Below are 26451 nucleotides of genomic sequence, written 5' to 3'. Positions count from 1 at the left end.
AGCCTGGTGTTCCAGTTTTATTTGGCCCCTTGTCTGTGGCGGGTAGGGAACCTATGTTTGTAGGCACTAACACTTTCATGATTTTATTTAAGGTAAAATCACTTTTGTACTATTGCAGTGTACTTGGAAAATTATTTTTGTAATAAAATGTAAATGATTAATATAGACTTGGAGTATACAAAATTGACAACAATGGGATATATATGTTCTCATTTTTCATCTTCAGGCATACGATGAAATGATATACACAATGGTATTATAAAGGCAGAAAGTGAAGTTTCCAATTTTCCTGGTCTAGGCAATATCGATAACCAGTATTGTAAGTAGATAATGTATTTTGATTATCACATAAATCCAAAGGCTTTTAATTTTAGCATCTAAATTCTTAAGAAATTTTGAAAGGGAAGTATTGATTAAAACCTTGTAGATTGTAAAAGGCTTTGCTGTTGTGTTTGGACTTTAAAGTAAGAAGATAAATTGGAAAGTGAATGATAGGGTTTGTTCTATAATTAAACCAAGTGATTTTTAAATAAATTGTGGTGCAATAAGGTAATTTCTCATTACTTTGTTATAATATTTCTTCTGATTTGATTTTTAAACCCACTTATGTGAGCCCTTGAAAAAGTAAATAATTCTCATCCCTTTGATTAGACTATGTGTAAAGCAAATCCTATCATTTCCTTGCTCAAGACCCTCTAGTGGCATTCCTCATAATAAAATCCAAACTCTGGGGCCAGTCTGGTGGCACAGTGGTTAAGTTCGCATGTTCCACTTTGGCAGCTGGGGGTTCACCAGTTTGGATCCCAGGTGTGGACCTATGCACCACCTGTCAAGCCGTGCTGTGGCAGGCGTCCACATATAGACTGGAGAAAGATGAGCATGGATGTTAGCTCAGGGCCAGTCTTCCTCAGCAAAAAGAGGAGGATTGGTGGCAGATGTTAGTTCAGGGCTAATCTCCCTAAAAAAAAAGAAAAATCCCAAACTCTTTACCCTGCTCTACAAGTTCCTGTGTGTTGTGGTCTCTGCCTATCTACAATTTCAACCACTCAGCCTCATTAACGCCACTGTAGACCTAATGGATTTCTTGCCATTTCTCAATCTGCCAAACTGCTATCTACCTAACGGCTTTTCCTCTTGCTGTTCCCTCTGAAATGTTCCTTGCCTCAGTCTTTGTATGGCTTATATTAGCTTTTCATTCAGATCCCTGCTCAATGTCACTTCCTCAGAATCGGACTTTTCTCTAAATATCCATCCTCTGTCATTCTCGGAACCTTACTCTGCTTCGTATTTCTTTTTTTTTTTTTTAAAGATTTTATTTTTTCCTTTTTCTCCCCAAAGCCGCCTGGTACATAGTTGTATATTCTTAGTTGTGGGTCCTTCTAGTTGTGGCATGTGGGACGTCGCCTCAGCGTCACTTGATGAGCAGTGCCATGTCTGCGCCCAGGATCGGAACCGAGGAAACACTGGGCCGCCTGCAGCGGAGTGCTCGAACTTAACCACTTGGCCACGCGGCCGGCCCCTCATATTTCTTTATAGTACCTATTACTTATCACTGGCTCACATTGTTTTATATAGTTGTTTGTCTATTGTTTCCACTACAGTGTAAACTCTGAGGTCAGAAACATTGTCTTTTTTTTTTTTTTTACCACTGATTGCTAGTGCCCAAAATAGTGCTTAGCACTACCTGTGATACATATGGATGAGTAGATTACTTTTATATGGGGCCATTCCTCAGTGAACTTATCTTTCATTTAAAATATTTCTATTAGATTATGCAATTAGCTAGAAACAACTCAAATTATTTCTGGCTTACTCAGAAAGTTCACCATTTAAAGGTTGAGTAGAAGAGAATGAACTAGTAGAGGTCAGAAATAGGAATATTGGGGGTCAGAAAAAATAAGGGACCATAAAAGAGTGATTGATAGTGTCATGTGGCAGTGAGGTTGAGATGAGGACTGAGATGTCCACTAAATTTAGCAACATGTAGGTCATTGATTTCCTCACTTTAGTGTGGGCTGAGTGCAGTAGCCAGACAAATGGTTGAAGAATCAGTGGGAGGCAAGGAAATTAAAGATAGCTAAGTTAGCTATAAAGGGAAAGAGAGAATAGATAATGGTTGTAAAAAAGGAGATTGCCTCCTTCCTTTTAAGATGGGAGAGATGTAAGTAAGTACTAATGGAAAGTTTTCAGTAGAGGTGTAAGAAAGAGAATGGGATAATGTGTAATCTAAGATTCCTGAATAGGCTGCCAGGAGTTGGATCCAGAGTATAGCACGAGGTAAGGTGGAAAAGGTGTTCAGCTGCAGGTAGGTTTGTGTAAATATGGTCTTGGGAATCTGAAAGGGGAGTTCTGTTTTGTAGCTCTTGTTTACTTTGTGAGGTAGGCAGGAAGTGGGGCCATCTAAGTGTAAGCAAGAGGGAACACTGATTTTGTTTTTTGATTTTTGTTTGTTTTTTGTTTACTTCTATGATTGGGTAGATGGTGAATCCATTAATATGAAAAGGATTCTAGAAGAAGAAGACATTTTGTGTGGGTAAGAAAACAAAAGAATGACTTGTGACATCCTACTTAGAAGAAAATATCAGGGGCTGGCGGTGTTGCAGCCGTTAAATTTGCACGTTCCACTTCGGTGGCCTGAGGTTTGCTGGTTCGGATCCTGGGTGAGGACATGGCACCACTTGGTAAGCCATGCTGTGGTAGGCGTCCCACATATGAAGTAGAGAAAGATTGGCAGCAGATGTTAGCTCAGGGCTAATCTTCCTCAAAAAAAAAAAAATCAGTGCCTCATCTGGACGGACTACTTCTGACTTTTTGTCACACCCCTTGCCAGCTCTGCTTCAATCATACTGGCCTTCTGATACTCAGACATGCCCAAGCTTATTCCTGCCTTAGTCTCTCTGCACTAGCTCTAGCTTCTGCTTGGAATATTCTTCCCCTGGGCAAGCTGGCTGCTTCACTGCTTAAATGTGTCACTTCCTCCGATACCTGACTACCCAGTCTATAACTACTCAGTTCCTCTCACGCGACTCTATTCTAATATCTTGCAAATTACTTCTCACATCCCCCTCCCACACACACTTATTTGCCACAACTCCTGGAATTTAAGTTCCATATCAACAGGGATCTTGTCTGTCTTGTCTATTGCTGTACAGCTCATAGAAAAGTTCCCGGTACCCAGAAGACATTTAAATGTAGGCCCTTAAATAAGAATGAATGAACAAAACTTTTCACAGCCATTCTGAGGGAAGGTCTGCCCAATGGAAGACATGGGTCAGGAAATGCACCAGTGTACTTATATTAACAAGTATGGGGCCAGATGTTAGATGAGATGTCTGTTCCTTGCGAATCAGATGAAATTGCCTTGAACTCCATCTCGTGTGTTTGGACAAATCTTCATCACTAAGGATTTAGAAGGGAAGTTGTCGGCCTTAAGCTGATCATCGAAGGCTGTAGAGCAGATGCTACAAGGAACAAAGTGCACAGAGAAAAGCAACAGATGGAGGAAAGATTTTGGGAGGTGGGCCACAATTGAGTTCAAAAGAAGGAAGAGGGAAGTTTTTCAATACATTTGGGGGAAAACCTGTAAAAAGCCGTGTTTCAAACGTTAAAGAGAAAAATTTTGGAGGATAGTTTGGTGAAGGTTAAAAATTTTACGTAGAGTGAGACTGATAGCTATTGTCTTTGATTAGAAAGAGGTATGATTTAAGAGCTGAGACTACACTTTATTTCAAAATAATACTGAACTAGGAGTCAAAAGACTTAGGTTTGACTCCTGTTCTATCACAGTGACTGTTGGCTTCTGAGCAAGTCAATTTATCCTTTCTGAGCATGTTTTCTCACTATAGTGCAGGAATAAAAATCTGCTCTGCTAATCTCGGTGTTGTAATGAAGGTTGCTGAAGACGGTTATGATGCATGTGCAATGTAAACCCTTAAGATTTTGTACAAATACAATTATTAAAGTTGTTGGAGTCAGAAATGAGGGAAATAGGTTGTTACATGGCAGGTACACCATAAATTCTGAGGTGGGGGGACGACACAGGAACTTTTTGAAAGGGACTTCAAGACAAGAAAGGGTGGAATTGAAGGCTGAAGGGAAAACTAGAGACAAGAAAAGCCCTGCCTCTTCCTTCAGGTGCTCACTTTACTGGTCTGCGGAATTCCTCAATCTTACCTCCCTTCTACTGGCCATTCCGCTCCTTTAAAACTGCATTCGGTTTTCCCTTATCCTCAACTTTTTAAAACTCTATCATAATCTTAATATTTCTCTCTCTCTCATTCCACCCATAAAAAAAGCCCTCTTCTGGGTCATTTCGGGGAATATTCACTCAAAACGTGAGCTACGCACTGCGCCTCGCAGGCGAGCCTGGCAGTATTCGCTTCCGACATCCTCACCTGGATACTCATACATCTTTCTACCTAAAGGATCATCGCTTGGCGGATTTAATCACATCAGCCAGTGCGTGAAGGTGCCCTGCAAACTCTTAAGAGCGCTCCTAAAGTATTTCGTAGTTCGGACCTATCATCCAACACGCGAGGAAACGGGGCCCTCCACGGCAGGCAGGCTCGCCCGGTATCCCAGCGCTGGTTAAAGGCCGACTTCTGCAGCGCAACCCCGAAACACAAGCCCAGGTGAAAGCTCACCGTTTCGGACGAGCACCAAACTGCGCCAAATCTCGCGCCTCCGGGACTCGGGGGCGGGGCGGGTAGCAGGAAGTATCGCGAGATGACGGCGTTTTCCCGCGAAAGAGAAGCGCGCGTTTTTCTCTGGCCGGGGATTTGGTGAGAAGACTCGGACCGGCAGCCGCTGTGAGGATATCGCGCGCGGTGTTGCAGGCGCTGAGACCAAGGGACCTGGTTCTAGAGTGTGTGTTTAGCCATGCCGGCACAGCGGCCCGCGAGCAGCGGCGGTGAGTGACGAGAACCTTCCTCCGGGCACGGGCGGCGGCGTCCCGGGCCGGGGGGGTGCAGCATGGAGGCTGCAGCCGAGCTTCAGGGGAAGAGCCGACCCCGGGCAGAGCCTGAGGAGGGAAGGAAGCTGTGGAGAGGGCGTGGAGGACTCCCGGAATGGCACATACGTGCGTGATGGAAGAGATTTTACTCAGGGAAGCTGCATTTTCCTCAGCATCCCGGTTTGTGAATGGGTCCAGGCAGCTTAGTGACGTTGGGAAGACCTAGGATGTCTTCTGAGGTGATGCTGGCGTCTCCGTGGGTCTTTTGCCTCAGATGCATGTGGGAAGAGGAGGAAGGTTGTTTAATGTGGGAGTTGAGTAATTGGCAGTTTTCTAAAAGTGCAGTTTAAAAGCCTTCTGCCCTCTTAGGGTCCCTGGCTCCAGATGTGGCTGAGCGAGTGGAGCCCGCCGTGATTACCCCAGCCATGCTAGAAGAGGAGGAACAGCTTGAGGCTGCCGGACTTGAGAGGGAGCGGAAGATGCTAGAAAAGGTAATTTAGGAATCAAGTTCATCGTCGTTAGAGCCAGGAGTAACCTGCTGCTTCCTGGGAGGTGTGGTTTGTGCTCCTAGGTTGACTAGTCTGGTGTTTTCATAAACCTGGAAACGGGCTTTCTTGTTTATCTGTCTGTGTGTTTACAGATGCTATCTTTGAGAAACCTTCGCACGTGCTTTGAGTGATGCCTCTAGGAGATGGAGTCTTACTCTATAAAGTGGCCTCATCTCTCTTTTAAGTGAGCATCTCAAATTGCTTGTTCAGCTATTATAATTCTTCCAATGTCGCTAGTGAATCCTCTCTAGTGAATTCTCTCAGTGGTGTTTTCCACCTAAGTGATCAACTTGCTTTTTGTTTTCTTGGTTTCTTGGGCTAATGCTAAATAAGATTCCTTTAGGTAAAACTTGGTGTACTTTTTTTGATGATAAGTTATTGTGGTTTTCTTGTACAGAGTATCTAGTGTGTAGATTACTAAAAGTAATTTTTAACTGCTTGAAAATTCAATTCTTAAGTATACTTCACCTCAGTAATCAAGTCCTACCCTGCTGCTTAATTATTGCGTATAAAAGAGAAAGAATGATGCCATCGGCTAGTAGATACTGCCTACTAAGTGATTTTTTTTTTATAATATATTTATCCTCAATATTAAGATGACATAGGTACTTTTGAAATCTTTTACATATGAGGAAACTGAGGCACTGGGGGGTCACACGCTAATGAACTCAAATTTGAACTCCACCGGTCGCCAGAGTTCTTGTCCTTAACCCTATACCTCTCTAAGGAAATATACATTGAATAATATGATGCAGTTACATATCCTAGAACTTAAAATAGCCATTTCTAATTCATTTTCAGTCCTTCCGTGAATAAAGCGTAGAGCTCTTTTCAGTCCTTCTGACACAAAGGTGTAATATGCTAAAAATCTGGTAGTATTGTCATCTATTGTCGTTACATTGCTTTTTTGTAGAGGTAGTAAAAGAATTTATTAATTTTTGCCCTTGACACTTTTAGTTATTCCCTAGGTGACTGGAGAGAATTCTAAGAGTTAAGTCTCTTCCTACCTGTCTTTGGAGGCCAAAAACTCACTATGCAAAAGTAAAGATTCCTTTTCTTTTGGGAGAATACTGTATTTATGGGCATATATTTAGAAGTACTTAAGAGAGGTAGAGCCAGCTTAAGTTCGTTAATGGGAAGCATTTACTTTGCTTTAGGAGACTTTAAGTTTTGTGAAGAGCCTGGAGAACTACTTTGACATTCATTTGCTGCAGTTATCTTCTTTGGCTTTTTACCTGCATTTGCTTTTGAAAGAAGTCATTGTTAGTCTAGAAGACTTAAGAGTAGCATTCAGTATATGTAGTGGGGGAGGGGAAAAGGTAAGCGTTGGGAGATTTCTTGGAGAGGTAAAAGGAAAATAGTTCATATTGTGTAGACTGAAATATAACTCCCCTCCTCCTCATCGCCTGAATCTTAGAGTTGGTGATGGGAGAGATAATGGGGTAGACAGTGGGGAATTGGTGCTCTTGGTGTCCATTGGCATACTCTTTCACTCTAGTCGTCAAGAGATGCTCCTTGCCAGGCACTCAGTGCTTTCCACAGATGGAGCTACAATTTACCTTAATAAAACAAACAATAAAATTGTTAAGTCAAGAAAGAGTAATGATAAATAAGATTTACTACAAAATTATTTTGAAATAGGGAAGATTGGGTTTAAAGGTTAAACATTAGCATAGTATTAATTATGTTAATTATAAATTATTGTTCCATGATGGCATCTTAAAACTTTAATTACTTAAAAAATTATGCTAATTTATCCTGAACAGAATTTAAGGTAGCAGATATATCTAAATTAAGTCCAGAATATTTTAGCTAAAGTTTTAAACAGATTAAGAAAGTTAAAAATTTAAGAGTTCATCTTTATGAAGTCTAATTTTATATCCCCATTTATAATAACCGCCTCATTCGTTGACTACCAGGTGTAATCGCAGAAGTATAGTGGTAATGGTAAAAGAAAGGCTGTCCTAAAAGAACTGAAAATACAGTTTGATAAGATGTTAACAGATTATCTGCACAGTAGGATTATGGGTGATTTTTTTTTAATATTTAATTTTTCTGTAATGCACATGTGTCACTTTAGACTTATTCTTAGACATCTTATTGTCAGTGTTTTTGTAATAGAAAAGCAATTTATTTTGGAAGAAAAACGAGAGAGAGGACATAAGATCTAGGAAATAGAAGCCAACATACAATGGTGTCTGAGTTGCAAGCTCAGTCCTTAACCACTAAATTAAATTTAAGTAGATTATGCTAACTTTAGCCCATGCGAGTGTGTGCACGGACACACACACACACCCATACTCTGTCTCAGGAGTGGCGTTGCTGGTTGGTGAGGTTTGCATGTATTTGGCTTTAGTAGATGAATTTAGCTCTCACTTGACTCTCTTCAGCCCACTTGATGCTTTCCTTTGAATTCAGATTATACTAGGTTGGCAAATTATGAACTGGAGTTGGCCTGTGCTTAGTTATGTAAGTAAAATTTCATTGGAACACAACGACGCCCATTTGTTTACATATTGTCTATGACCCCTCTTATCCAAGAAAAAAAGCAGAATTGTAAATTTGCAGTACAAACCATATGATGCTTAAATATTTAAATATTTACCCTTTGGCCCTTTACAGGAAAAGTTTGTGGACCACTGAACTATATTATTTATTTGTTGCTTTTATTTTTTCTATCTTGTACTCTCTGGTATTTTTCTTTTAAAATATTTAACTTTTAGCAATGTGAATTAAGAGAGGATTCCTCCTCAGCCACTAGACTATTGTAGACTCTTAGAAATCACTCAGTAAATAAATCGTGTGTAAAAGTAATATGAAAAGCAACGGTTTGTAATTGGAAGGTATACAGAGGTGAAAGATAAAGCTAAGAGTATGGCAGTATGACAGTAAGAAAGCAAAAAGATGAGGGGAACACAATACTGAGGTGGAAAGAGATGCTTGTAAGAAATCATCCATAGATTTAGCATGTTGAAGTGTTTTGACAATACACTTTTTAAGTTCTACAAATAGATGTTCTAATCCCTAGCCACTGAGGTTTTTTCATTCTAATGCTCTTTCCAATAAAACTGGTATATAAGAATTTTCTTTTCTGAAATCGTTTGCTTGTTTAAAAACATAAATCCACCTTGAATTAAATATTTACTTTCTAACTTTAATTTCAAATATTTTAAAAATGGATCCTCAGCTCAGTAGATGCCGGTAACCATATGTCCACTGTCCTAATTTCAGTATTTTGGTGTCCAAACTACATCTTACCGGATTGCCTGTTGAACCCAAGAATCATATTTTTCAGCTATTTGTTCTAGTTTTTGGTTTGGAAAATAAACTATTTTTAGTAAATGAATTTAATATTATAAACTTGTTTTTTATAAATATATTAAATATATATAGGAAATATATTAAATATATATAGGAACTATGTTAAACCTAGAGAGCACTTATCTAACCATTTTTGTTACACCTTATGCAAAAAAAGTCAGTGTATGTCAAGATAACTTAATTACGGGGAAATTTTCTCTTTGGATAGGCTCGCATGTCTTGGGATAGAGAATCCATGGACATTCGGTACCGTAGACTTCAACATTTGCTTGAAAAAAGCAATATCTACTCCAAATTTTTATTGACTAAAATGGAACAGCAACAATTAGAGGTATGTATAGGTGATTGTAATCAATTGATTACAACCAGTAGCTTAAATTTTTTAAAAAGTTTTATTGAAATATAAATTACATACAATAAAATGAACACATTTTAAAATGTACTATTTGATGAGTTTTGACCAATGTATAGACCTGTATAAATAACTATCAGCACAATCAAGATGAAGAACATTTTCATCACCCCAAAAAGTTCCCTTGTCTCAGTGATCCCCATGCCTGGATCTCGGCAACCACTGATAATCTGTTTTCTGTCACAGTAGATTGGTATTGCTTTTTCTAGAATATTATATAAATGGAATCATATGGTAAGCATTCTTCTTGTGTCTTGCTTCTTTAGCTCAGCATATTTTTGAGATTCACTTATGTTGTGTCTATTCAATGGGTCATTCTTTTTATCCCTGAGAAGCATTCCATTGTATGAATGTCCCACCATTTATTTTTCTTTTTACCTATTGGCTGATTTTTATCCTGTCTAGTGTTTTTATTTTTTTTGGATGCTGGAAATTGTGAATTTTATGTTTCTTAGTCTTTTTTTTCCTAAATTGCTTATTGAAATATGATTGACATAAACTACATACATTTAAAATGTACAGTTTTGTAAGTATTGACATACATACATCCATGAAGCCACTACAATCAGATATAATGAACATCATCATCAACTTGAAAAAATTCTTCCTGCCCCCCCTTTTTTTTGAGGTATAATTGACGTATTAGTTTCAGGTGTACAATGTAATGATTTGATATTTGTATATATTGCAAAATGATACCACAATAAGTTTAGTTAACATTCATCACCATACATGATTACAAATTTTTTTTTTATGAGAACTTTTAAGATTTACTCTCAGCAACTTTCAAATATGCAATATAGTTTTAACAACAGTTGCCATGCTGTACGTTACATTCCCATGACTGATTTGTTTTATAACTGGAAATTTGTACCTTTTGATCCCCTTCACTGCCCGCCCCCCCCAACCACCAATCTGTTCTCTGTATGTAAGAGTTTGTGTTTTTTTGTTTTTTTTTTTTAAGACTCCACATATGAGTGAGATCATGTGGTATTTGTTTTTCTCTGACTTCCTTCACTTAGCATAATGCCCTTAAGTCCGTCCACGTTGTCTTAAATGGCATGATTTCATTCCTTTTTTAAATGGCTAATTTCCTGCCCTCTTCCCCTTTTTTTTCCTGAGGAAGATTCACCCTGAGCTAACATACTGGCCAGTCTTCCTCTGTTTTGCATGTGGGTTGCTGCTACAGCATGGCTGCCAAGTGGTGTGGGTCTGAGCCCTGAAACGGAACCCTGGCTGCTGAATCGGAATGTGCTGAGCTTAAACACTAAACCACTAGGCCATGGGGTCAGCTCCTCCTGCCCCTGTTTAATTCACTCCCATCCCTTATTCCTGTCTTCCCTCATTTCCAGATAGCCACTGACCTGCTTTCTGTTAAAGATTTCATTTACATTTTCTGTTGATGATATGTTCTTTCAGCTTTTATATGTCTGAAAAAGTCTTCATTTGTCTTCATTTTTTGAAAGATATTTCTACTGGGTAAAGAATTGTTTTTCTTCACTGCTTCCTTTTCCTTTCCGCCATCCTCCACCCCCTGCCCTGCCCCCACTCACTACTCTAATGATGTTTCACTGCTTTCCAGCTTACGTTGTTTCTGAGAAAGCTAAAGTCCTTACCATGGCCTTACAAGACTGTAAGCAATGTGGCTGCCTCCCTCAACACCATTAGCTTTCACACTTCGTTCTAAGTGTGTTTCCTGCCTTTGGGTCTTTGCCATGGCTGTTCTGTTTGGAACCCTCTTCTCGCAGGATAGCAGCGTTGCTTACTTCCTCATCTTCAAGCCTTGGCTTAAACATTTTCTCAGTGAGGCCTGCCCTGACAACCTTAAATAAAGTTGCTACCTGACACCACCTCCGCTCTCACACTCCTGATCCCCTTTACCTTGCTCTGTTCTTCCCATTGCACTTATCTAGAATACTATATAATTTATTATCTACTAGATACATGTAACAATTATCAATCAAGATTTTGCTGCATTTGCTAAGTTCTTTTTTCCTTTGTTGAAATCCCCTTTGAAAGCTTTGTATAGTAAAAAGAAACACAGATATAGAAAAACAAAACAAATATCAAGCTTAGTGAGTTATTATAAGGCATATACCCTTTTGACCTCCTCTTAGAAATGATTTGAATCCTTTTGTGTCTTGCTTTTAAAGCTTTCTTAGGGTGCATATGGAACAGCTTTTAGTCTAGGAATAACCCGGTCCCTGTACAGAGCACTCTTTTTGATACCCTGTATGTTAGGAGGCCTTTCTGCTTTGGCTGACAGGAGTGTGAACTGTTCCTGATCCCTTATGAGCACAGGGGATTGTTCTGTCTTCTTTCTAGTGGCTGTTTTCCTGGCCTTGGTGTTCCTACACTCATGCACTGATGGGTACTTAGCCTGAAGACTCGGCCTCAGATCTTCCTAGCTTTCTTTGTGCGCAGCTCTCCTTCTCTGGTACTTCACCCTGGGTATGCTAGCTGCTCTAAGTTTTGTGCTCTGTCTCAACTCAGGGAGACGGTTGAACTCTGTTTGGATTCTCCCTCTATTATTTGCACTTGGAAATTGCCTTTAACCTGGGCAATCAGAAGATTGCCCTCATTTGTTTCCTTTGTCACTGTTACTGTCTTTTGCTGTATGTTGTCTGAAAACCATTGTTTAATTATTTTACCTGGATTTTAGTTGCTTAAGGCAGGAGGGTAAATCTGTTTCTTCTTGCTCTCCAAAAGCTTGAAGTGGAAGTTCTCCACTGTTTTAATTTTTATATAGTTTATTTGTTGTGAACATAAGTTATTTGAGATGTGTTTTATAATTTGTATTTTCCATTTGTGACATTAAGAAAAAATTATTTTACAGGAACAGAAGAAGAAAGAGAAATTGGAGAGAAAAAAGGAATCTTTAAAAGTTACAAAGGTAATATGTAGTAAGCTGGAATATTTTGTATATGTTACCTTAAATATTAAAGAGATTGTTTTTGACTTTATTGATCATCTGTTTAATTTCAACCTTCTTTATCTGATAACCTATCTTTGTTTCAGGTTGCATAGAAATATAAGATCTGTTTCTCAGTCTTTTAGATATGAAAGGAGAGCTAAAGAATGACACCTTCAGTTTCTTATTCTGTGGACTGTTTTTGGTAATAGCAAAATTTTACTTTCTGAACTGGAAAAAGTCTGCAACTGTTTTATACCTCATAGCATTTTATTAGTGGCCAGCTCTCTTGGAGCTTGTAATGATTACTCTTTCTCCTTCATGCCTCCAACCTCATGTCAACTTGCAGCTATAACAATAATCTAAATTGGTGTCTTATGCATAGCTCAGCAGTGGAGCCAAAGTTAGAGCAGATAGTGTATCTGCTGATATCATTTCAGATAATAGAGCATTCATTTAGACTGAATTCAAATAGCCTGAATTTTAAATGTAATCTTTTTGGGGAATATGTTTTAACATGAGGCTGTTTAATGCCGTATTAATGGGAATTGTATAAAGAACAATTGTGCTAGTGAAAAGAGAAATAATAAAGGCAACATTTATTGAGTACTTACTGTGTGTCAGGTATTAGAACAATAATAAATAAAGTAAATAAGTTTTACTTGTTTTTCTTTATTCTCAAAACAGCCCTCCTAGGTAGAGGTATTTTTATTATCCCCATTTCACATATAAAGAAGCTGATGAAGGAGATACACTTCATCATTATTTGTAGATTCCATATCTACCAGTTAACACTTGGCTAAAATTTATTTGAACTTCAGAATCAATACTCCTGTTTTTGTGGTTGTACACAGACATGTGCATGTGCAGAATGGCAAAGAAATTGAGTCTCCCAGCACACAACATTTGCAGCTGAGCTCAAAGTAGTGATCTGCTTTATTTAAGCAGTCACACTGCAAAGAAGTATCCTTTTTGTGGTCTGTTTAACGCCACGATTTTTGCATTTGTGCTTTTTGTTGATTTTGCTGTTTAAAGTGGCCCTCAGCCACATTGTACTGAAGTGCTGTCTAGTGTTTCTAATGCAGAAGGGCTGTGATGTGCCTCATGAAGGAAATCCGTGTTAGATAAGCTTCCTTCAGGTGTGAGTTACAGTGCTGTTGGCCCTGGGTTCAATGTTAATCAACGTGTATATTAACTAAGATGTCTCTAAACAGCAACACACATGAAAAACAGGATTATGTTTTGATTGATGAAAATGTGACCAGAGGCTTACAGGAACCTAAACTTGTATTTCTCCTAGAGGCAGTGATTCACTGGTCACTAATTAAGTATTTGCAGCAACTTTATAGAATATAATTAGTGTGAATGAGAGTTGGCTGTAACTTGCTGGAGGTCACATATCTAGTAAATAATAATGCCAGAATTTGAACCCAGGGTTAGTTTCAGACCCCACACTTAACTTCTATACTAAACTGACTTTATTAGGAAATATGAAAATGCTAATAGGCAAAATAGATAGGGTATCTTTAAGTACAGCTACCTTGATTCTTAGTGTGGTTAGTGGTGATGTTAAAGTACATGGTAGGTAATTTTGCAACAAAAGCAATTCTTGAAAACTAATATTTGACTCGGTTGCTAGTTCTAAGGACTTATTTTGGGTTTTTGAAGAACATATAATTTTACTGGCTTAACCATTTACTCCCTGTTCTTCAACCTGTACATTTAAACCATCTTTCACTTTTGTCCAGCTAACTATATACCAGGGTTTTGCTTTTTTTCGCTTTTGTTCTAAAGGTGCCAACCATTAAATTCTACCTACTCCCATCTCGCTAGTCCCTTTTGGTGTTTTCTCTTAATCTGTTACCTTTTTTACTTCATTTTTTTTCTTATCTCTTTGTCATTTTGATTTCACATACATGCTGTCTACCTGTTCTTAATCATCTTTTCCAACTCTTGCTTTGAAACTTTGTTTTTTAACATCTCTTCCTTTTCCTTATTTCCCCTAAAATTTTTTAGTCAGTATTCTCTTTTATTTATCTTTTTAGTTGTATTTAACTTATAAATTTTACTGAAAATCAGTGCTTCTTCCATACCATACGCATTAAATATCTTTGAGCATAAACGGACAGTTACAGAAGATGTGCATGGTAATTTCAAAATAAAAATGCCTTCTATGTTTAATTTTGAAATTTGTCTTCTTAAATGGAAGAATATTGAGGAAAGTAGAGTCTTTGGGAAAAAGTAGAGGGATATGGTTACAAAGAAGTTATTGTAGGGAAATACAGAAAAAGATTACATGTTGGTAGGTATAATAGTATAATATCCACAAAAGAGTTGTGGATGTGGTTCAACTCCAAGGAACATTTACTTAATCAGTACCTTTTAATATGTAATACCATAGAAGTCCTTAGAAAAATAATATTCTAAATCCTTGTTTTATAGGGTAAAAATTCCATTGATGTAAATGAGGAGAATCCAGGTAAATATCCTTGTTCTAGTTTTGAAGAATATGTGTTTGTATTTTTGCTTTAATTACTGTCAAACATAAAATGATTTTTTTTATAGTTATGAGAAAGAAAAGAGGAAGAGAAGATGAATCATACAATATTTCAGAGGTCATGTCAAAAGAGGTAAAAAAAAAAAGGGGGAAGGGTACATAAGATTCCATGTTGAGTAACACCTACTGTGGGTTTTGAACCACATTAAAGCTGCATGGATCGCTCTTACTTACTTGCTTTTGAGCCTGTTAAGCGTTTTAGGGAAGAAGATGGTATTGTCTTCCTGTTTGTTAAAGGAGCATGAGCTTCGCTAATCAGAAATTATAATTTCTTGTAACCTCAAAGCCTTACCTTTAGCAGTTTGTTCTTGTTTCTTGTTGAAGACCTTTAAGGAGCTAAAATCATATATTCATTTCTAAAACCAGATTGCTTTTTCACCTTCTCACTTGTTACCTCATAAAATAGAAATTAAAGAGCATCTTCAATTATGACAAACCTTAAATATTCCTTAAGCATATTTTAATTCATTACATTCTTATATTTAAAAAAATTCTATCCTGAGGCCAGCCCTGGTGGCCTAGTGGTTCAGTTCAGTTCACTGTGCTTTGGTGGCCCAGGTTCAATTCCCTTGTGTGGACCTACACCACTCTCTTAGCGGCCGTGCTGTGCTGCCAGCCCACATGCTAAAAATTAGAGGAAGATTGGCATGGGTGTTCGCTCAGGGGGAATCTTGCTCAGCAAAAAACCCCAAAAAACTAAACTTATTACCTACTGCATTTTTCTTCTAGCTGAAATTCAGGCTCTTTAGGTCTTAATAAAATATAAAATTTCACATAATATTTGTCTTTAGGGATGTGCTCTGATTTTTTTTGTTTTCATTTAAAAATAATAATCAGGACCCTTTTCTTTTTTTCTTTTAAGGACTGGCACCTGAGCTAACGACTGTTGCCAATCTTTTTCTTTTTTTTAATTTAATTTAATTTTTTGAATTCTTCTCCCCAAAGCCCCTCAGTATATAGTTGTATATTCTAGTTGTGATGTGCCTCTGGTTGTGCTATGTGGGACACTGCCTCAGCATGGCCTGATGCCTGGTGCCATGTAGGTGCCCAGGATTCGAACCAGTGAAACCCTGGGCTGCCGAAGTGGAGCATGTAAGCTTAACCACTCAGCCACAGGCGGGCCCCAGGACCCATTTAATTGATTATGGAACATACTCAGCCTGCAGTTTATTAATGAGATTTATTGAAGTTTAGTTGATTGCTTTATCACTAAATGAAATCACTTAAGTGTAGCTCTTAATATGACTCATGAAATGTTTGTGGCATATCTGCTGTGGGCAAACTTTGTCCTAAGTGGATAAGATCAGTTAGAAAGAAAGGTAAACACTGTCTTTGCCTTAGCCCACATCCAGTGAGAAATATATAGAAGTAAGTAGTCAATTATAATTGGAAAATTGGACGCTATAGAGCATATAGTGAGGCTCTTAAATCAGGCATGAGGTTCATAGTTTTCTTCCGGGAAGTGACATCTAAGTTGAAACTTGAGGGATAAAAGTTAAATCCTTTAAAGATGGCAGGGAGGTTAATAGGGAAAGAGTAAGGAACAGGGAAAGCAGTAGGAAAGTATTTTAGGAAGAGATAACTTTTGACAAACTTCCAGAGGCGGGAGAGATCCTGGCAAGCTCAAAAAAGTATATTTGGCTCTGGTTTGTATGTAAACGAAAGGGTGGTGAAGGATGAAGCTGTTAGAGGTAAGCAGAGTGAGGAGTTTAATTATGAGGTTTAATTTTTTATAATACTTCATAGGTGGTGGTGTGCTTATGTTTTGATTCATTACAAATTGTTCTCCAAAAAGCTTCACCTTATTTAGTCATTTAAAAACAACTCTTCTAGCAGTTCCCTATATGAAGTACCTTGAGCCTTAGAATATGAATAATCTGTATTTCCCTAATACTTTACATACACTCATGACACATGTATGTGTCTCTCAGCCACTTACTGACATGTCAAGTGCTTTTCCTGCTCATCTTAAATTTGAGGTACGCTTAAAGTTTCTTGAATGTATCATATTATTTTATCCTCTTTGTCCTCTGCACGTGGTATTCTCTCTGCCTGAAATGTCCCCATACTCTGTCTTTAATGTTCATGCGCCTTATGACAGCTTTTTTAGGTAATTTGATATAACATAATACTCTCCTACGTCACCAGGTGGCGCTCAGACGTTGCTTATCTCCACACCCTTAGCATCAAGTAGATAACTTCAAAATCAAAACACTTTTATTCTGTATTTTTAATTTATTTGTCTTTTCATCATGCTCAAGATTGCAAACTCATACATCTATTCACAGAGGCCTAAATTGTAAAGTGGGCTGGAGTTGGGACATTTGGGAGTGAATCCTTGAATAACAGGAGAGCCCACACCTTGACTCTAGAGCAGTGTTTGGAAAGCTTTTTCTCTAAAGGGTTGGATGGTATATATTTTTGGCTTTGAATAGTTTTGTGGGTAACTTAATCAGGCCTGAACTTTGCCATTGTAGCCTGAAAGCAGCCAGAGACAAACTAAACAAATAAGCCTGACTTTTTCCAGCTATTTATAATTGGAAATTACAATAATAATAATAATAAATATTAAAATATTAAATATATAATTATAATAATATAATTTAATTTATAATTATAATTGGAAATTGACTTATTCCAATTATTTATAAAATCAAGTTGCCAACTAGATTTGGTCCACAGGCTGTGATTTGCCACTCTGTACTAGGAGTGTTGCCATGTGTGAATTTGGACTTAGTCTATTCAGGTAAACTTCGATTAAAAAAAGACAACTGGAAAATTCATGAATAAATATCCCAATTTTTAAGTGTTGCTGAGTAATTCAGAATTTTATAAGACACCGTTGGCTTAATTTTGCTTAGGGTCCACCAGTTTGAGTCGTCTGTATTTTAATTACTTTGAGAACCTTATCTCCATTTCCTGGCATAAAATCAGAACAGAATAAATGTTTGTTGAGTAAATAATTGAATGAACTACATATATTGTTATTTTGTTTTTGTTTTCTTAATGTTTTAGGAAATTTTGTCTGTGGCTAAAAAAAATAAAAAGGAGAATGAGGTAAGAGATTTATAATAGATAATAAATTAAGGAGTCGTATTTCCTTCCGTAATTATTAGCCCCTTTCTTTTAATCACCAATGTACATTTTCCTCACTAGTTACCCTACTTCATAGCCTTAAAAAAAAAAATACCCATTCACTTCTTTATCCTAACATGATTCTTTCTTATGTATCAACTTTAGGTGTCCTATTGCTTGTTTCTTAATGTGTAAATATTAAATTATGGGTCCTTGGGAGTCTAGCAATGATACAAGTGCCTGTAACCGTATGGATATATATGTTCCACAGCTTGTGGACACTATCAGGGATGTTAATCTGGTTGCTGGCCTTAAAGATGTTCTTTGGTTCTGTTTGGGAAGGCTTGATTCCCACCCCACTCCCATTTTATAGAGAGGTTCCTTCTTATCTGAGTATTTACTATCCAAGTCCCTACAAGTACAGGATTTCTTAGGGAAGCAAAAATAATTATAACATGAAAATGTTCACTACAGGGGGCTGGCCCCGTGGCCGAGTGGTTAAGTTCGCGCGCTCCGCTGCAGGCGGCCCAGTGTTTCGTCGGTTCGAATCCTGGGCGCGGACATGGCACTGCTCGTCAGACCACGCTGAGGCAGCGTCCCACATGCCACAACTAGAGGAACCCACAACGAAGAATACACAACTATGTACCGGGGGGCTTTGGGGAGAAAAAGGAAAAAATAAAATCTTTAAAAAAAAAAAAAAAATGTTCACTACAGGATATGAAGTAAATTAATTTACCTATCAAAGATTAATAGGCCCTTGGGACAATTGATGATTAATTATAAAATCAGAGAGAATCCATTTGGCTTTCATAATTTTGTCCACTATTTATGCCGCAAAAGTGCATTGATTTTTGTTCAGCATAAGGGTTAATTTATGATGCAATTATAACCCAACCATGTTAAATGTAAATAAGATTACATGAGCATATTTTAAATAATATTTAGTTGCATTTTTTTTTTTTTTTTTTTAAAGATTTTATTTTTTCCTTTTTCTCCCCAAAGCCCCCCGGTACATAGTTGTATATTCTTCGTTGTGGGTCCTTCTAGTTGTGGCATGTGGGACGCTGCCTCAGCGTGGTTTGATGAGCAGTGTCATGTCCGCGCCCAGGATTTGAACCGACGAAACACTGGGCCGCCTGCAGCGGAGCGCGCGAACTTAACCGCTCGGCCACGGGGCCAGCCCCTATTTAGTTGCATTTTTAAAGATAAAGGCATAATCTAATCTTATATCAAGATTTACTGTGGGATTTCCACCTCATTTTATAATATACAATAAATATGCTGTTCTTGTGTTCATTCTGATGAATTTTCACAAATGTATCCATCTGTGTAGTCATCATCCACATCAAGGTATAGAACCTTTCCATTATGGTAGAAGGATCCGTTGTATCTCCAGTCATTTCCCTAACCCCAAACCTAGAGGCAGCTACTTTTTGATTTCTATCACAAACTACTTTTGCCTGATTTTTTAACTTCCATCACAAGCAAGTTTTCATACGAACCAAATAACAATATTTTATTTCCTTCTACTTTTCAGTCAACATGACTGAAGCACATTTATGTTGTTGAGTTTATTACTAGTTGGTTTCTTTTTGTTGCTGAGTAGTATTCCATTGAATGAATGTTATAATTTCTTTATCCATTTTCTTGATGGGCATTTGGATTATTTCTAGTTTGCAACTATGATGAATAAGGCTGCTATGATAATTTGTGTAGAAGTCTTTGTATGGACATGTTTGCATATTTCTTGGGTATGTACCTAGGAATGGAACTGCTGGATCATATGGTAAATGTATGCTGAACTTTATAAAAATGCGTATCTTTTTCCAAAGTGAACACATCGTTTTACTCTTACCAGCAGTGTGGAAAAGTTTCCTTTCTTAGTATTGCTAGTATTTCATGTTGTTAGTCTTTTTAATTTTAGCCATTCTACTGAAAGTGAAATGAGTCTTGTGTGGTTTTATTTTGCATTTTCTTAATTTCTAATGATGCAGAGTATATTTTCACATTCTTAATGCCTGTATGTTTTCTTTTATAAAGTTTCTCTTTATTTCTTTTGCCCATTTATTGGGTTATTTGTCTTTTTATTGTTGATATGTAAGATTTCTTTATATATTCTGGATACATGTTCTTTGTCAGATTTATGTACTATATTTTCTTTCAGTTTGTGGCTTGCCTGCTCATTTTTTTAATGATATCTTTTAATCATAAATTTTAAATTTTGTAATAGCTCAATTTATCAATTTTTTTCCTTTGGGTGATTGGTACTTTTTTGGTCTTGTATAAGAAATCATTGCCTATCACAAAGTTGTCAAAATAGTCTGTTTTCTTCTAAAAGCTTGATGGTTCTGGGTTTGATGTTTAAATGTATAACTTCATCACAAAATAATTTTATATATGGAGTGGTGAGACTCAAGGTTCATATTTTTCCACATGAATATCCACTTGTGGCATCACTTATAAGACTGATCATTTATAAGACTTTTCCCTTTAAATTGACTTAATACTCTTTTTCACATTCTTAAAATGGAGTTGTGGACATTGCTAGCCAGTAGAATCTATCATTGGTCATAAGTTGGTCCTGAGTGTCACAAACAGATAAACTGACAGTCCTAAGTGTGATAGAGTAAGTTTTTAAACTACTTTGCCCCTTTCCCTTCAACGAAAGTAGTTACTTAGATGGAAGTAAATGTTTCTATGTTCCTTCAAAGGAAAGTTCTTTCTTTTTTAAAACAGACATTCTCCATTATCTTTGTTATTGGTGAAGGAAATTATTAAGAAAATAGTTTAATAGGGCCAGCCTGGTGGCGCAGTGGTTAAGTTCGCATGTTCTGCTTTGGCGGCCCTGGGTTCGCTGGTACAGATCCTGGGTGCGGACCTATGCACTGCTTGTCAAGCCATGCTGTGGCAGGCATCCCACATATAAAGTAGAGAAAGATGGGCACAGATGTTAGCTCAGGGCTAATCTTCCTCAAAAAGAAAAAACAAAAACGAAAACCTCCAAAAAACAAACAGAAAAAAAGAAAATAGTTTAATAATTCTTGGGTAGCATATTTTAGAGGTTTGGAAGGTTGGTACAATTGTAAAGATCATTTCAAAAGTGTGTGCCTATAATCTATAAGGGTTATTTTCAGAAGTCTCTTTTTCAATGACATTGCATTTGTGAGGGTGTGGAGGTAACTGTCTTTAGGGTTTTATTTAACATATGGTTTTATTTCTCCATAATTAGTGGTTATAGGACTGGGTAACTTGTGACTTGTAGTTACATTTTCTGATCAATAGGGGGTTGCAGCATTATGTATCAAACTTCTAATTAAACTTTTTTCTTTATAGGATGAAAGCTCTTCATCTAATCTCTGTGTAGAAGATCTTCAGAGAAACAAAGATTCAAATAGTATGATTAAAGATAGATTGTCTCAAACGGTTAGACAGAATACTAAATTCTTTTTTGACCCAGTTCGGAAATGTAATGGACAACCAGTACCCTTTCAGCAACCAAAACACTTTATAGGAGGGGTGATGCGATGGTACCAAGTGGAAGGCATGGAATGGCTTAGGGTAATGAATTCTCAATTTTAATTCAAGATACTCGTTCATTTTTATTATGATCTATTAATGTAGTGTAACACAACTTGAGTCATTCCTTCCGTGTTTTACTGTTATAGGTACAACAGGCATTTGTGTGTAAATATTTTCTAATTTATTTTCCCAGAGTAAATTTTTAAAAGTAAAAATTATCCTATTCAAGGCTACCAACACATTTATGGCTTTGATAAATGGCTTCCCACCGTCGTTATTATAACTTATTGTATATTGAATATATCAGTCTCATAATTACCATCTTTAGATGAAAATAAGACATAAACTATAATAGGTGTTTATATCAGAGTTTAAATGCAGCATATATTATTTTGCTCAGATGCTTTGGGAAAATGGAATTAATGGCATTTTAGCAGATGAAATGGGATTGGGAAAAACAGTTCAGTGCATTGCTACAATTGCGTTGATGATTCAGAGAGGAGTACCTGGACCTTTTCTTGTCTGTGGCCCTTTGTCTACGCTTCCTAACTGGATGGCTGAATTCCAAAGATTTACACCAGAAGTAAGGCATTTCCTTTCATTAAATATATTACCACTTCAAATGTTTTATTCTGTTTTGTTGGCAGAATTAAATTGTAGATCTTACTAAAATTATATTGATTTATGCATAAACACAATTACTTGATTTATCCTTCAAATCTCAGCAATACCTACTTTAGGTTTATATAGCTGAACAGGTATTAGTAATCTCAGACATCTTGCCAAAAATATCCCTGGATGATTTTCAGTGCACTGGATAATATGATTCACCAGAGACCTAGTTAGAATTTATTTTTAAATTCTGTTTATTCTTAGTATGTAATATTCTATATTAGTATATATATGTAGTATTCTATATTAAACTTATTATGGTATAATATGGCATATGTTGGATACATATATTTTATATATATATGTATGGTGTTTTCCTTCCATACATATGGTTGCCTTAGTCACATCCTGTATTTATGAGTAGTATATATTCCAGAAGTAGCTTTGCTGTCTACCTCACCTTACTCTAGATTTGTTTTCATGGGTTTTTAATTTTCTGATAGGAGTCTAATAATTTATTAGAATTAATTGACTGATTTTGTTGTAGAAAAATAGAACTAAGATTGTTATCTTTTTTCTCTTGGAAAATGATTAATTTTACATTTTCCAAATCGTTGATATTTACATTGTTCTAAAGTTTATTATAAATCAATGTAAAATCTTTTAGATTCCTACTATGTTATATCATGGGACCCAGGAGGAACGTCGAAAATTGGTAAAGAATATTCACAAACGGAAAGGGACACTCCAGATTCATCCTGTGGTAATCACTTCATTTGAAATAGCCATGAGAGACCGAAATGCGTTACAGGTATAGATGGTCTTCATTGGATTCTTTATAATCCATAACACATTTTTCTTAATTCATTACACCTTTTTGCCATCCAGTAGCATTTTATTTTATTTTTTCTGATGGAAGTAATAGATTGTATTGTGCATATTCCCTTGGAAACTGGAGGTTTATATTAACAGAAAGATTGAGATGAAGGTTGTAGTCTCTAACAAGAAAATTAAAGCCTGTGGCACTTGAACCTATAGCCATGATATCATTTTAAATGTATTTGAATCAGCCAGACATAGACCTAATCTGTGAATATATTACAGATGTCTCTCTGACTTGTGGTTTAAGTGTATAGAACTTTCTTATCCATTTAATTTATCAAATTAGGATATATGAAAACAAGTTATTTTTAGACTGTATTATGGATCTTATGGTATAACATTTCCGTAACTGTTTTTCTTCATGTTGTAGGTATTTATTTATTAGTGCCCAAGTTATTATAATGCAATTGGAAAACTGACCTTCTCTCGTTGCTTCTGTCAATTCATTTTTTTAGTGTTTTGAACCTCTTCCTCACTGTTCCACCTATTTTACATATGGTTCTTTACTGCTTTGTTTTTCCTTTCTCTGACCAGTACATGGAATTTTAACTTGTGTGATGTAGGAACTTTAGAATATGATTTGCAGTTATATTGTTTTTTCACAGTAAAAGTAATGTATACTGCTTGTAGAAAAAAGTAGTGTGCAGAAAGACTTAAAATACTACCAGACAATTACTACTGCTCTATTAAATAACTATTGTTAATAAATAGATATAATTTACATACTATGTGTTCTTTCTTAAAACTTCTGTTTTCTATTAAATAATATAACATGAAGACATTTCCAATTATTTATACTGTCCCTACTAAGCCCAAATTGAAACATTAAGTGTCCTGGTCAATTCCATTTGCCAGTGGCATTTACTGAGCTTATGTTATTATATCAAGCATCCTAACTTTAAGGGTTAATGGCATTTCGGGGTGCAGGGCTCCTGTTCCTGAGTGGCAGCAGAGGTATCTGAGTCTACTTCGTAATTCATTTTTCAGGTTCCTCATCATTTCTTTTTCATTGTATTTTCTCTTCTCTTTTTTATCTCTTTGTTTATAAAGTTTGTTTTATATTTTGTTTGGCTTACTAAGGTAGGTGTCTTATACTGAGAGATTATTTAGGTTATGTGGTTTGCTATAACACCAGAAAAAAGTCCCAAGCTTTTATTAAAGTAATCATAGAGGCTGCCCCGGTGGCGCGGCGGTTAAGTTTGCACGTTCCGATTCTTGGTGGCCTGGGGTTTGCCGGTTCAGATCCCGAGTGTAGACGTGGCACTGCTTGGCACACCATGCTGTGGTAGGTGTCCCATGTATAAAGTAGAGGAAGATGGGCACAGATGTTAGCTCAGGGCCAGGCTTCCTCAGCAAAAAGAGGAGGACTGGCAGTAGTTAGCTTAGGGCTAATCTTCCTCAAAATAAATAAATAAATAAAGTCATGATATTATGTAAAAAAATCTCTTTTTCTGCTATGAATGTATAAAGTAAAATGCAAAAGATATCCCATTTCATACTCTTCATCCAATTTGCCAACCCAGTTATCCAAGGATACCTACGCTTGTCAGTTTGATATTTGTATTTTCCAGAAATATTGCATGTTTTTGTATTTTTTACACAATAAAATAGATTCTTTAAGTTTCTCTGATCAAGATAAAAGAGAGAAAGCACAGATAATAAATATGAGAAATTAAATCAACTTGCATGACAACGAAAGTAAATGGATGCCTTTCTATGAAGATGTAAGTGGTTAAAATTAGCTGCAGAAGAAAAGGAAAACTTAAACCAATAACTTTATAAGAAATTGAGAACACCATCAGACTAAAAGAGTGTCAATCTCAGATGTAGGCCTCAATGAGAATTCTAATGCTATTTAATGTTTCAGAGTGTATGGAACTAATAAAAGCTTTCAGTTCTTTTCTTTTTTTTTTAAAGATTTTTATTTTTTCCTTTTTCTCCCCAAAGCCCCCCGGTGCATAGTTGTATATTCTTCGTTGTGGGTCCTTCTAGTTGTGGCATGTGGGACGCTGCCTCAGCATGGTTTGATGAGCAGTGCCATGTCCGTGCCCAGGATTCGAACCAACGAAACACCGGGCCTCCTGCAGCGGAGCGCACGAACTTAACTACTCAGCCACGGGGCCAGCCCCTCAGTTTTTTTTAAAACTAATCAAAAATTGACAAAGCGTAGGAAGGAAAACTACAGACTGCTTTGACTGAAGAATGTGAATGGAGAAATCTTAATTACATAATAGCAGGTGGACTTTAATTATTAATTCATGGCCAAGTGAAGTCTATTTCAGGAACACAAGTATACATCAATTTTAGGAAATTTATTTATCCTATTAGTAGATCAAAGGCAAACATGATCATCTCAATAGATACAGAAATGCTATTTGATAAAATTGAACATCCGTTCCCTAAAAAAGTTTTATTTTTAGAGTTGTTTGTAGGAAAAATCATGAGATTATCATTTAAAAATATTTAACTAAATTCCTTTTCTAGCATTGCTATTGGAAATACTTGATAGTAGATGAAGGACACAGGATTAAGAACATGAACTGCCGTCTAATCAGGGAGTTAAAACGGTTCAATGCGGATAACAAACTTCTTTTGACTGGTACTCCCCTGCAAAACAATTTATCAGAACTTTGGTCATTGCTAAACTTTTTGTTGCCAGATGTATTTGATGACTTGAAAAGGTAGGTGAGCCATTTACTTAACTATTTTCTGTATTTTTCTAACCTCAAAATCTGTGCTTTTAGTTAAAATTAATTCCTTTCTTCCTGTTAGCTGTGTTAATTAAAATGGTAGCTTTTTGGCAGGTTCTTTGTGGTATATATATTACATGTTCTGTGTGGTGTTTTTGTTTTCCACCTTTGAGAAATAATTGATTTACATCACTATGCAAGTTTAAGATGTTCAGCAGGATGGTTTCATTTACATATATTGTGGAATAATTACCATAATAGGTTTAGTTAACATCCATCATCTCATAGATACAATAAAAAGAAAAGGAAAGAAAAATCCTCCATGTGATAACTATTAAGAGAATCTGTTCTCTTAACAGCTTGCATATATATCGTACAGCAATCTTAACTTTGGTCATCATGTTGTAATTACATCCTTAATACTTTTCTTGTAACTGAAAGTTTGTACCTTTTGACCACCTTCCTCCAATTTCCCTTCCCCCTGGATGTTTTACTCTTGACATAAATGATGTGAAAGCAGATAAATAAAAGATTATTTTAAAGTGTTTGTTTTGATTAATTAAAAGAAAACTCTTGAATGCTACCTTTATTTTTATAAGGCTCTTTCTTTATTGTCTTGACTTTGTGAAACACTTTGAGATGGCTTTTTCTCATTTTATCCTCATAAGACAATTCAGGGGATAGAGAAGTTGGATATATCCCCTATCTCACATAAAAGAAAATCCAGGTATGAAGTTATTAAAAATAAGACTAGTTAATGCCAAGTGCAAAAGTAAAACCAGGTTCTCCCGGTTTAAACCTAGTGCTTTTTATTCTAGAAGCTGTCTTGGCTTATATCATAATAACCACAAAATAAAAATAGTTTTTAGGAAATAATTAGCATGCTCAGAATGGAAGAGGAGACAGTAGTCTTAACAGAAGTTAAAAATAATTAAGATGAAAATACCAAAATCAGGAGTGCAAAATAATT

General features: G+C 36.5%; 1 protein-coding gene across 4 annotated transcripts in view; it reads left to right on the top strand.

The window, feature by feature from the left end:
• The first annotated feature begins 226 nt into the window (after positions 1-226).
• The window catches only part of HELLS (helicase, lymphoid specific), a 43391-nt gene continuing 17166 nt past the window's right edge, over positions 227-26451 (top strand). The window contains exons 1-11 of one of the 4 annotated variants that reach the window (XM_070609655.1): positions 227-319; positions 4425-4909; positions 5321-5442; positions 9029-9151; positions 12069-12125; positions 14586-14622; positions 14709-14773; positions 21112-21336; positions 21698-21880; positions 22577-22720; positions 25276-25472. In XM_070609655.1, coding sequence (XP_070465756.1) covers positions 4879-4909; positions 5321-5442; positions 9029-9151; positions 12069-12125; positions 14586-14622; positions 14709-14773; positions 21112-21336; positions 21698-21880; positions 22577-22720; positions 25276-25472 — 1184 coding nt within the window. In that variant the 5' untranslated portion in view covers positions 227-319; positions 4425-4878. Of the gene's footprint in view, positions 320-4424; positions 4910-5320; positions 5443-9028; positions 9152-12068; positions 12126-14585; positions 14623-14708; positions 14774-17715; positions 17758-21111; positions 21337-21697; positions 21881-22576; positions 22721-25275; positions 25473-26451 lie in introns of those variants that run through there. The other 3 variants (XM_070609640.1, XM_008540409.2, XM_008540407.2) reach the window with 3 other exon arrangements.

The sequence above is a fragment of the Equus przewalskii genome, chromosome 1 (assembly GCF_037783145.1).
Source record: "Equus przewalskii isolate Varuska chromosome 1, EquPr2, whole genome shotgun sequence".
Classification (NCBI taxonomy): domain Eukaryota; kingdom Metazoa; phylum Chordata; class Mammalia; order Perissodactyla; family Equidae; genus Equus; species Equus przewalskii.
This window is presented reverse-complemented; position numbering and strand designations above follow the sequence as displayed.